Source organism: Dasypus novemcinctus, chromosome 1 (assembly GCF_030445035.2).
Source record: "Dasypus novemcinctus isolate mDasNov1 chromosome 1, mDasNov1.1.hap2, whole genome shotgun sequence".
Classification (NCBI taxonomy): Eukaryota; Metazoa; Chordata; class Mammalia; order Cingulata; family Dasypodidae; genus Dasypus; species Dasypus novemcinctus.
The window spans coordinates 117,038,094-117,050,882 of NC_080673.1; the positions used below are offsets into that span (position 1 = coordinate 117,038,094).

The window sequence follows — 12,789 nt, forward strand, 5'->3', positions numbered from 1 at the left end:
GAGAGCATGGCCCATGCTTTTATCCTATTTATATCAGCTAGCCTATTGCTAAACACAAAATAAGACATTTCAATAAGTTCAACTCCCTGGCTGATCTCCTGTGGTATTATTTAAAAAATGGAATGAAGTTGAAATTGTAGCCTCATTTGTGAAACCTTTACAAACTTAAGTCATTTAACATCCATATAGTTTATAATTTTTCATTTATATATTCTTTTAAAATTTGTAACAAAATCATGTATTTATTCATGAAGTAGTCTGTTTCTCCTTACCAATATCTTGGGCTTCTTGGTTGCTCTGTCTTGCTTTCATCTGCAGTTGGAATTTATGCTGGGAAGAGCAGAGTTGCAGCAGGTACTGGCATGCTTTACTGTTGTCTGTCTGGAAGGCATGTTTTATTCCATCTGATGTGTTTTGCAATGTGATTTTCTTTTTCTATAATATTAATCAGGAGAATAATTAGGATGTTTATCTATGCAGATTTTTACATACCAAATTCTGCAAACTTTAATAAGTAGAGACAATATTTATATTTTACAATTTTAGGCATCAGTGTTTCTTGACCTATGTCTAAAGAAAAATATACTCCAGTATTATAAAAATTCAGGAAATAAATGAAATCACTACTCTTTGCCACTTTCAGAAATTGTAGCCTAAAGAAGACTGTATATCGCCATCAACAAGGGAAATATGGTTTCCTTTAACGACATATTGCTCTTTGCTGTCTACCATGATGTTTCACCAACACCAAGACTGTTTGAAAAAGAAGTGGCAAGAATATTTGTTCTACTCCCTTTGGTAAGAAACTGAAGTTCAATAAGAATTATTTTATTAATAAATCAGGAGTTCTGATTCAGTCAGGTAGAATCTGGATGGCATGAAGGCTGGGGTAGAAGTTTTGGGCAGTAGAAGAAAATGTGGAAATGGAGAAGCACAGCATAACATATCTCTGGCTGTGTTGAGAGATGAAACATCAATATTTAGAGACAGTGATTCTCAAGTAAACATTCAGGGAAACAAGGGGGAGAACCACAAATAAATGTTATTCCCCTGAATAACATTTCTTGAAATGAGTTGTGAATTAAGTAGTGGGGCTTCAGGTGATTCAGATGCCTTGCAAGACTAGCATTCAAAATGCCAGGTACCTAATACTAAAGTCACTGGAGAATTTTTTGAGTCTGCTTAGATTCTACTAAGCAGTAGATTCTACTAAGTAGTAGCTCCTGACTTCTACTGTGCAAATTTTCTTTCTTTGTGTCCCTTGTCTTTACTTCAAATGCAAAAGGAGGCATAGAAAAAGTCAGATTTTTAGGCCCACAAAAGAAACAATAACAGAGTATTGCCCAAACTTCAATCATACAAGTGCCATATTCATAATTTCTGTTCCTGCTTATTTATTAATTTTTAATTGATTTTTCTTACTTATATAAATTCACTCAAGGAAACTATATCACAACTGCAAACCATAAACTTGCCATAAAAATAAATACAATAATGCAATTAAAATAAAACATTATTATTAAGTACTAGCTAGATATTGTTGCTAGTGAAATCACTGGGATTAAACCTGGTTCTACCTTTGTTAATAAGGAAATCAGTAAGTATTAGAAAGGCATTAAAGATACAGTAGGACCAAACAAGTATCTTGATTACCAGGGATATACTCAGTACCTATTCAGCTGGTTAGGGCATTATTCCCCCCTAATAGTGTACAACTTAATTACTGTAAAGTAATGAGCAAAGACAATGAACTCCACAGCTGTAAAGCTCTCTCACTGACTGAAGCATTGATATGAAAAAGACTCTCCTTAGACTATCAGTTAAAAGAGCGACAGAGCTGGTATCTATAATTAAAAGAATTCCAAGTCAGGAAAGAGGGGCTAAGGCGCAAAAAAAGTTGCAAAGAGATGGGTTAGAGAAGTACAATAATTATGAAAAGTGATATGAGATGTTTAAAGGTCTAAGAAAGATGAACAGGTTTCAAACAAATTATAAGAATATTTGATTCTCCTCAAGTGTTAACTGGTAGACTGGACAATAAATGTGCCCAATAGAACTGAATTGTGAGAGATGAGAAGCTGAAAGATGACTTTTCCATCTTCCCAGAAGTTAGCAGAAGAAAAAAAGGAGGGTTAAAAAAAAAAGAGCTTTGCATTAGAGAGAGAACTTTAGGATAAACAAGTGCTGTTAAAAACAAGAATAGTTTGCTTGGGAATATGGCCTCCTCCCTATTGTGGGAGAGCTTTAAAAGCAAGATAGAGCAGAGCTAGATCTAAATCTGGCAAGGCTGCTTGACAAATGATAGAGCTGAACACAGTTTGATATTTGACTTATTGCCCTCTCAAAACTGGTACAAACTGGAATTTCACTGCATGAACCTAAGGTTTCCTCCAGAAAACTTGCTTTGCTAGTATTTCCAAGGTAATTTAATCCCAATGTCTAGGACTCAACAAGTTTGGGAGATGAGGGTCGTTCTGAGCCTTTGTGAGAGAACAACACATCATCTGGTAATCTTAGTGGTACCTCTGGGTTTCTAAGGAAACTGATGAGCTTAAACCAGTGGGTGTAGAACTGATCTCAATGTATCTTCTAGGTTGAAGATTTTCTAGAATCAGCCAGGACCTTGATATCCTTATCGACATTGTTCTGGAGAGACCGTATTTTAGTCACAATATGAGCTAAAGGTGTTAGTGGTCTCTGAAGAGCATTAGGAAATCAAATAACTGAACATACTTTTGATTCACCTCTATAGTATACAAATGGTGTTCGGATAACACAATTATGTTTAGAATCAAAATATGCCTTTATAGCTATCTTCTTTATAGCTATTTATTCCATATTATTTTCTAAAAATCACATTTTTTAGTTATTCCCTATGGAGAATATACATTGAAACCTAAGATGGCAGAAAGTCCTGGGATTAGTTCATAAAATCCAATAAATCTCTGGACTACTGAGATTCAAATATAGCTGCTTTAAGGGATCTACTGTTGAGCTAGACTGAGGTGGAAAATTATCAACTTACATACATTGTCAGGGACAGAAGAAGAAGGGTGGTTCCTCATGTAAGAAGGTACTCCCCTAAAACAATTTCTGATTTAACAGAGAAGTCAATTTTGTTGTAATATAACTAAAGTTAACTAAGCATATAACCAGTGGAATATATAATAGTCTTTTTAAAGTCATGTCCTGAGAAAACTAGAAATAAGCAGTCTCAATAATAATAGAACAGTAGATATAGTAGTAGAATAATAGAAGATAGAGTTAAATAGTATTAAGACATATTACCCCTACTCAATGGTAGGGTCAAAAGTTTACTTAAGGGAAGTCAATATTTGTTACATATGATATTGACAATTCCCACTTCAAAATATAATCCAAAGATTGAAATGGACATACGGAAAAAGAAATCTTCTTGGTTTCCCTCCATGGAAAGCGAAGGACCAATGTGCGAACTCCATTGTGAACCTCAAACACAAGGACACCTTTAGAACAGACTCCAAGCAATATTCCTGTTTGTGACTTTTTCTCAGGGTGCACTCGGTGAAAATGAACTCCATATTCTGTCAGTCTTTGGCAGACCTGTTGGAACAATACCATATGATAGCAATGGATTTTGGTAAAAGGTGACATAAAGATATGTAAGTTATACCAAGATATTAACTGTGGGAAGAATAGTGTCCTTCAACAAATGTTGGTGGAACAACTGGATATGTACTTGCCAAAAAATTGATCCTTGTCTTATTTGGTATATGCAAATTAATCCAAAATGGATCAGAGACCTAAATATAAGAGCTAAATTTGTAAAATTTTGAGATGAAAATAGGAGAAAATCTTTGGGTTAGGCAAAGATTTCTGAGATGGGACATAAGCATGAACCATAGAAGAAAAAATATTTGTAAATCAAAACTTCATTAACTTTAAAAATGTTTGCTCTTTAAAAAATACTGTTAAGAAAACATAACGGTGTGAAGCGACTGTGGTTCAAGCAATTGAGCTCCCGTTTACCATATGGAGGACCCAGATTCAATCCCTGGGACCTCCTGGTAATAAAAGAAAAAGGCATCACCTGCATCACCAGTGTGGTGAGGCATAGGTCCCATGTGATGCAAAGCAGCAAGCCACGCACCAAAAAGACGATGATGCAACCAAAGAGAAAAAAAAAAAGAAAATGTAATGGCAAGTCACAGACTGGGAGATAAATATACATAAAATGTATATCTGATAAAGAAATTGTGTTCAAAATATATGAAGAAAATGTGTATTCAACAGTAAGAGACAAATAACCTGATATGCAAGTGGTTAAAAGATTTTATTAGACACTTCTGAAAAGAAGACATATGAATGGCAAAAAAACACATGAAAATATGTTCAACATAGACAGTAATTAGGAAAATGTGAATTAATACCACAACCATATAGCACCATTCACCTATCTGAATGGCTAAATTAAAAAGACTGAAAATACTAAGTGTTGATAAGAATGTGGAACAACTAGAACTCCCATAGAATGCTGGTAGGACTTAAAAATTGTACAACCTCTTTGGAAAATAGTTCGGTGATATAAAGTTAAACATACACATAGTACAGGATGTGGAAATCCTACTCATAGGTATTTACTCAAGAGAAGTAAAAACATGTTTACACAAAATTATGTGTAGGCTTAAAATGGCTTACATTTATCAAATAATAACAGAATAAACATTGTATATTAACCAAATGGAAAACTACTCAACAATGAACAAAGGAAGAAACTATTTATACACACCACACTATGGATGAATCTCAAAAGTATTATTCTAAGTGAAAGAAACAAAAGAGTACATGCTCTATGATTTTTAAAATAAGAAATTCTAGAAAAGACAAAACTATGGTATTAGAAAATAGATCGGTAGTTGCCCAGGGCTTAGGGCAGAATTAGGAGACTGATTGCAGAGGCACAAGGAAACTTTCTGGGGTGATGGAAATGTGCTATATCAGAGATTGTTAAGCTTTTTCTGGAAAGGGCCAGAGTAAATATTTCAGGCTCTGTGGCTTATATGATCTCTGTTATACTCACTTCTGCTGTAGTGGGAAGGCAGTCATAGATAAAATGTAAACAAATGAGCATGGCCAAAGTTCCAATAAAACTTTTTTTTTTTTAAAGATTTATTTTTTATTTATTTCTCTTCCCCTTCACCCACACCCCCCCAAGTTGTCTGCTGTCTGTGTCCATTCGCTGTGTGTTTTTCTGGGACCACTTCTATCCTTATCAGTGGCACTGGGAATCTGTGTTTCTTTTTGTTGCATCACCTTGTTGTGTCAGCTGTCCGTGTGTGTGGTGCCATTCTTGGGCAGGCTGTACTTTCTTTTGCCCTGGGCGGCTCTCCTTCCGGGGCACAGTCCTTGCGCATGGGGCTCCCCTACGCAGGGGACACCCCTGCGTGGCAGGGCACTCCTTGCGTGCATCAGCACTGTGCATAGGCCAGCTCCATACGGGTCAAGGAGGCCTGGGGTTTGAACTGCAGACCTCCCATGTGGTAGGCGGACGCTCTATCCATTGGGCCAAGTCTGCTTACTCCAATAAAACTTTAAAAAATCCATGGGCCATAGTTTGCTGGCCCATGTTCTTTATTATGTTTGTGGAGGTGGTTGAGCGCAATGAGTGCCGTGCCACGCAGGGGTGTCCCCCATGTAGGGGTGCCCTATGTGCAAGGAGTGCGCCCCGCTAGAAAAGCTGCCCCAAGCGAAAAAAGCACAGCCCACCCAGGAGTGGCACCGCACACACGGAGAGCTGACAGAACAAGATGACACAACAACAACAAAAAAGCAACACAGTTTCCTGGTGCCGCATGACAAGACTGCAAGCAGACAGAAGAACATATAGTGAATGGACACAGAAAGCAGACAAAGGGGGGAAGGGGAGAGAAATAAATAAATCTAAAACAAAGCAAAACAAACAACAACAAAAAAAACTTGTTAGGTTAGAAGATGATAAACTTAAAGAAAAAAGGAGTTACAGGATATATTATAGGGAAGAATAAGGTAACCTACTAATGCATTAGATATGCTACTTCACAGAGAAAACAATGAAGCCCAAAGAGCTTAGTAACACTGTCCAAGGCTATCCAGCTGGTTGAAACAAGAATTCAAATGCAAGATTGTTTGACTACAAATCTCCATACACATTCTTTCAACAGTGCCATGCTGCCTTTTACCTTTATTAACAGGTATATATTATAACATGATATTTACTTCCTACAAGTATAAATAGTCTAAAAATTAAGAAAACAGATGTACATTATTTAATATCTTTAAATGTAGACTCAGCTTAAACAAAACAAGCAACCTTGCCTTTCTTACCATGAATCCTAGATAAAAGGTGGTCTAAGTCTGTGAATGAAACCCCTTCATAGATTTTCATAGGGCAGGGAAACTTGGCTCCTTTCAGTATGGAGCAGCAAATGGAAAGCATACTGTTACATCCTAGGAAGCTGAAACAGGAGCGGTTTCTCTGTTCAATAAACTACCAGGCTATATTTTCATATTCATATTGCCCTGTTATTTATCTGAGGTTGCATAGGAACCTGGTGGCAGAACTGGAATCATAAGTCAGTTTTTCTGAGTCCCATCCCTAGGCAAATTAGTTGGCATTTAATGGGAAGGATGTAATAAAATCTTCAGCTTTCTAAGAAAAAAAACACACAAAACAATCCTAGAACCAGTATGAACTTGCTCTTATCCAGCCAGTCACCATATTCAATTGCTGCTTCTTTTATAATGTATCTTGATTTCGAGAATGTGGAATAGGATAAAAGCATAAAATACATATTCAAATAGATAATATAGGTTCAAATAATAGTTTTGCCCACATGCTAACTATAAGACTTTAGGAAAGCACATTTCTTCTTTAAGTCTCAGTACCCTTTGCTACAAAATGGGAATTGAAATAGTCAGGAATTCAGTCAGGAATAAATGAGATAAGATAATATATAGCATCAGTTATATGCAACTCAACTTTTAGGTGTGTGCTCTCCAGTGCGTCTTGCTTACTTTGAGAAAGATACAAGATTTAGTGCTTGTAATCTTGCAGGCTTACCTTTAAAAATTCTAACTCTGTCTCTTTTTCAGAAGCTCCCACATAGGTATTATGCAACTTGGGTAACTCTTCTTTAATATAGGACAGATCAAGCTTCTCCATCACTCTGGCAGGCAAATAATGCTCCAGTCTAAAATAAGACACACCATGAACCTAAAAAGGAAAATATTTTTATAAGTAATCTTGTTTGCTTTCTCTGTGAACCCTCTTTCTATGATCTTTAAATTCTTGCCTCTGACAAGAAGATGCTTCTACTTTTCTCTGCTTTCTGAAGAGTGAGTTTCAAAGGAAATGCATCAGTCTCTTTTATTTAATGAACGAACGAACAGATTGACAAACTTGAGGAGAGCCTGGCATTCAAAGGTCTCGTTTCACTATAGTTAGGGGTAATGTCATAAAGGATGCTGCTCTTGAGTGGCAAAGTTTTTTCCCCTTGCTTCCTCTTAGATCAGCTTATATTCAGACACATTTTGCTTTGCAAATCTGTTTTCCACAAAATGAGCTCTGCTCAATTCTCATCCCATCACTGAGTGCGGTAAGTAGAGAAGGTAGAACACCCCTTTGATCCATTTTTGGCTAGTAACCCTTGAGTCTAAGCTCCATTAATTAGAACTTGGGAGAAAGAGAAGAAAGCATTAGATATTCCTCAACTCCCGAACAGGATTACTTTAAAACAGAAGAAGAAAATCAACATTAATTTGGTTGATTTTATTAACCAAAGTATACAGGGAAATTGGTCAATTTTATGGCACTAAACTAAGAGAAATAAATAAATAAATAAATAAATAAATCTTTAAAAAAAAATCTATAAATCTAGGCAACAAACACTACAACAAGGCTTAGACCTAAATTATAATAAGGATAAAAACATCAATACAAAATTGGTTCTGCAGAAAAAAAAAACTTACCTCTGGTTGATAATCTCCATACTCAGCCTGAAGAGCCAAGGATGCCAGCAATAAGGAGGTCTCGTCATCACAGTGCATCCTCTCATCCAAGATATCTTTTCGCAGCTGAAGATAATACTGATGACATGTCAGAGTATGTCTGGAAAAATAAACACACACACACACACAAACCATCTAATCTTTGAACCTTGATGTGATTTTCATTGTTGGCATGCAAGTTTAGTTTTCAGAATGGTTATTATTAGGTCTCAAGTTAATCTGAATGAAGCAATTCAACAGCAGTAAGCTAAAGGGTTGAAAAGACCAGGGGCCAAAAGAGCAAAATAGAAACTCTTGTGCACTTACTGTATTAGACTAACATCATCCATGAAAAATTTAATTCGGAAAAACAATGTAAAATTAACAGTGGCTTTGTTCTTTTTTTTTGGTTCTTCTTTCCATCCCTCTGGGGCTACTTTGGTTAATTTTAAATCAGGATCAACAAAGAAATATTCATTATCTAAAACATAATGAGAAAAACATTCAGATGAAATAATACTTTAATGTTTTCTTCTGATTTCTTAATTTTTCATCAGATTTGCACAAAATAGTATCATACATGAATAGATGAAGACTACTAAGAAGTATGGCAGGGAATTTGAGGCACTGTATATGGCTGAGAGTGGGGGTTCTGAAGTCAGACAGACCTGAACTTAATTCCTGGTCAAATCTTTTACTATCTGTGTGACAATGAATAAAATCTTAATCTTTGTAGACATAAATTTTCTGGTCTCTAAAATCTGGATAGTGCTAATTCCTGCTTTATAGGGTTATTTTAAGTATCAAATAACGTAATACATATAAAACTTTGGTAAAGCAGCTGCCACATGTTAAGCATTCAATAAATATTATTATTATTATTTATTGAGCTAATAGCTGAAACCTAAGAGGAACAACAGTCATCACTTTATTTTTATTTTTAATGTTTATTAATTATTGACTCTTAAAAAATGTAGTATTCATTAAATCCCACTTATTGAGAATAGTTAGATGTATTACAGGTAAATGGAAATTCTGATTAAGTATCTTCATGTAGATTATATTATATGATTAGTCTAAAATTGAAATTAGTAAAGTGGAAGTATATAAGTAGGTGCTAATTGAACATTCATTAGATAACTACAAAATAAATGGTCAGTTTTTAAACAAGTACAAAATTCAATAAACTATGCTGAAAGAAATATAACATTTATATAAAGAAGACATTACCATGGTCTCATAGAGTTTAAAGATCATTTGGTAATTCAACTGTTATTTATGATACTTAGTTGTCTAAACTTCTAGGTAAACAGAATTAAGAAATACTGAATAGTAATTTGTCAATTTAATAATGTATTAAAGAGAGAAGACCAACTCCAAAGGGATTCTTGTTATAGCAACTCTAATTGGTAAATAGGAGAGGCTTCTAGTGGAGCTGTGTTCTCAGACCACTGTGGCTGTGAACCTCACAGGCTTTTTATGCATGTAATGCTTTAAAAATATGTGACTACTTCCAGGAAGATGGTGGACTAGAAGGACATGCAACTCTCTTCTCTTGCAGAAAAACTGCAAGAGGACTGGTAGAAACGGCCTGGAAGAAAATCTTGTAGGGTTTAGGACACGAGGGGAAGGCTGGATACCGTCCAGAAGAGAGGGACAAAGGAAAGGAGTAGCAAAGGCAAAACTGTGAGTTAAGAGCCGCAGCTGCAACTTATGGAATCCTCCCCCACCCTATAGACACTTTTGAATTCTCAGGCCTTGTGGCCAGTGGTTATACACAAAGGGGGCCCCAGGGATCCACCTCCCAAGGAAAGGGAAGAGAGAGGGATACAGCCTAAGGCTGACTCAGCTTTTGACCCACAGATTTGGTCTGCTATGTGCCACGAGTCCTGTCAGGCAGAGTGGAGTCATGCCATTGTTTGTCTTGGGAGCTGACAAGGGACTAAAGAGATTGGACTCTCTCAAACTCCCTTTCTACTGACCAGGACTGGTTTTTGAGGATGCAGCAGGGAGTGGAATTATTTCCTACCCAGGAAAAGGGAGGGGGCTGCCTCAAAGGCTAGAGAATTGCCTCTGAGAAAGTTGGAATTACACTTCAAAAAGGCTTTGAACAGAGAGGGCTGCCAAAGAGCAACATCTAGGGATGGTGCACCCAGGAAATGCAAGCAAGGGAATTAAAAGTATACAAGTAATAGAGGCTTTTTACAGCCTTAACGGCTTCCCTCCCCAAGGCCATCAGAAGCATGTGTGCAACCCAATACTGGGTCCAGGGCCCAGACTGGAGCAAGTAACAAGACGAATCCTAAAGATCCAGAACAAGTTGAACCAAGAATCAAAGAAGAGCAGTAACACACAGACTTATGCCACTAAATCCCTATGAAAAAGAAATTCTGTATCTGAGTAATTCACCATTGTAATCATATGCCTAGACATCAGCATAAAATTATAAGCCATACTAAGAAAATGGAAGAAATGGCCCAAGAAAAGGAATATATTAAAGCCCCAGAAGAGACATGAGATGTACACAAATTCCCAAAATTAAATTAATGAATTAAAAGAAAATATAAAGAGATAAAGGGTATCAGGAAGACACTGAGTAGGCACAAGGAAGAATTTGAAATTCTGAATAGAAAGGTAACAGAACTCATGGGAAAGAAAGACACGATACATCAGATCAAAAACACACTGGAGCCATATAACAGCAGACTCAAAATGATAGATGAAAGAATAAGTGATACAGAAGACAGAACAGCTGTTATTGAAGAGAAAAAAGAAAAGAGAGAGAATAGAATGGAAAAATTAAGCAGGGGCTTAGAGAGTTGAATGATGACACAAGTGCAATAACATACAAGTCATGGTAGTTCCAGAAGAAAAGAAGGGAAAAGGGGCAGAAAGAGCATTTAAGGAAATAATGGCTGAAAATTTCCCAATTCTCAAGAAAGAAATGAACTTACATGTCCAAGAAGTGCAGGATACGTCAATTAGAATCAATGTGATTCTATTATGTGCCCACTCCAAGGCACCTAATAGTCAGAATATCAAACATCAAAGATACAGAAATTCTGAGAGCAGTAAGGAAGAAGCAAAAAATCATGCAGATTTCTCATCAGAAACCATGGAGGCAAGAAGAGACTGGCATGATCCAATTAGGATACTGAAAGAGAAAAACTGCCAGCCAAGAATTCTTGAAGCACCGAAACTGTCCATGAAATATGAAGGGCAGTTTAAAATATTCACACACAAAGAGAAACTAAGAGAGTCTGTGAAAAATAATCCACCTTTGCAGGAAACCTTAGAGCCTGAAAGAAAAAGACAGGAGAGAGAGAATTGGAAGAAAGCATAGAAGCCAAGAAGAGCAGAAAGGATAACCAAAAGATTAAAAAGACAGACAAAAATAGGACAGGACATATGAAAACCGAAGAACAAAATAGTGGAAATGAATAATGCATTTACAGCTATAATACTGAAAGTGAATGGATTAAACTCCCCAATTCAAAGGATATAGGCTAACAGAATGGATTAAAAAACATGAGCCATCCATATGCTGCCTACAAGAGACTCACTTTAGATCCAGGGATACATACTAGCCAAAAGTGAGAGGTTGGAAAAAGATACTCTACACACACAGTAACCAAAAAAGAACAGGGGTAGTTATACTAACACTGGACAAAACAGACTTTAAATGCAAACAGTTACAAGAGATACAGAAGGCCATTATATAATAATAAACGGGACAATCCACCAGGACAAAATAACAGTCATAAATATTATGGACCAAACCAGGGTGCCCCAATATACAAGGGACAAACTGTGGCAAAACTGAAGGGAGAAATAGACATTTCTACAATAATAGTTGGAGTTTCCAAAATATCACTCACATCATTAGCTAGAACAACCAGATAGAATATCAAGGCAGAACACTTAAACAATCTGATAAACGAGCAAGACCTAATAGATATACAAAACGTTATACCCAAACTTAGCCAGTTATAAATTCTTCTCAAGTGCTAATGGATTTTTCTGCAGGATAGATCACATGTTAGGTTACAAAGTAGGTCTCAATAAATATAAAAAGACTGAAATTATACAAAGCACCTTCTCAGGTCATAATGGGATGAAACTAGAAATCAGTAATAGGTGGGAAAGAGGTAAAATCACAGATGAGTGGAGGCTGAACAACACACTCCTAAATAACCTGTGGGTCAAAGAAAAAACTGTAAATAAATTGAGACAAATGAAAATGAGACACAACTTATCAAAATTTATGGGATATAGCAGAGGCAGTTCTGAGAGGAAAATCCCTCAACATGACAAAAAGACATACATGAAAACCCACAGCCAACATTGTATTCAATGTGGAAAGGTTGAAACGTTTCCCTTTAAGATCACGAACAAGACAAGGATGCCCATAGTCACCACTGATATTCAACAGTGTACTAGAAGTTCTAGCTAGAGCAATTATATAAGAAAAGAAAAAAAGGCACCCAAATAGGAAAACAGGAAGTAAAACTCTCACTATTCGTGGATGACATGACCCAATATTTAGAACATTCTGAAATGTCTATGAGAAAGCTAATTGAGCTAATAAACAAGTTTAGGAAAGTGGCAGGATACAAAAGTAACATGCAAAAATCAGTAATGTTTCTGTACACTAACATAGATAGTACTATCTGAGGAGCAAATCAGGAGAAAAAATGAATTAACAAAAGCAACAAAAAGACTCAAATACCCAGGAATCAATTTAACCAAAGAAGTATAGGACCTATCTGCAGAAAACCAAAAAAC

The 12,789-nt window shown here is 36.2% G+C and overlaps 1 protein-coding gene across 16 annotated transcripts in view; it reads right to left on the bottom strand.

The window, feature by feature from the left end:
* PTPN13 (protein tyrosine phosphatase non-receptor type 13) overlaps positions 1-12,789 on the bottom strand; it is a 212,160-nt gene that overhangs the window by 74,656 nt on the left and 124,715 nt on the right. For all 16 annotated transcript variants that reach the window (XM_058295887.1, XM_058295971.1, XM_058295896.1 and 13 more), the window contains 5 exons: positions 8,332-8,485; positions 7,987-8,125; positions 7,079-7,231; positions 3,400-3,582; positions 273-435 (listed from right to left, as the gene is read on the bottom strand). In XM_058295887.1, coding sequence (XP_058151870.1) covers positions 273-435; positions 3,400-3,582; positions 7,079-7,231; positions 7,987-8,125; positions 8,332-8,485 — 792 coding nt within the window. The remainder of the gene's footprint in view (positions 1-272; positions 436-3,399; positions 3,583-7,078; positions 7,232-7,986; positions 8,126-8,331; positions 8,486-12,789) is intronic.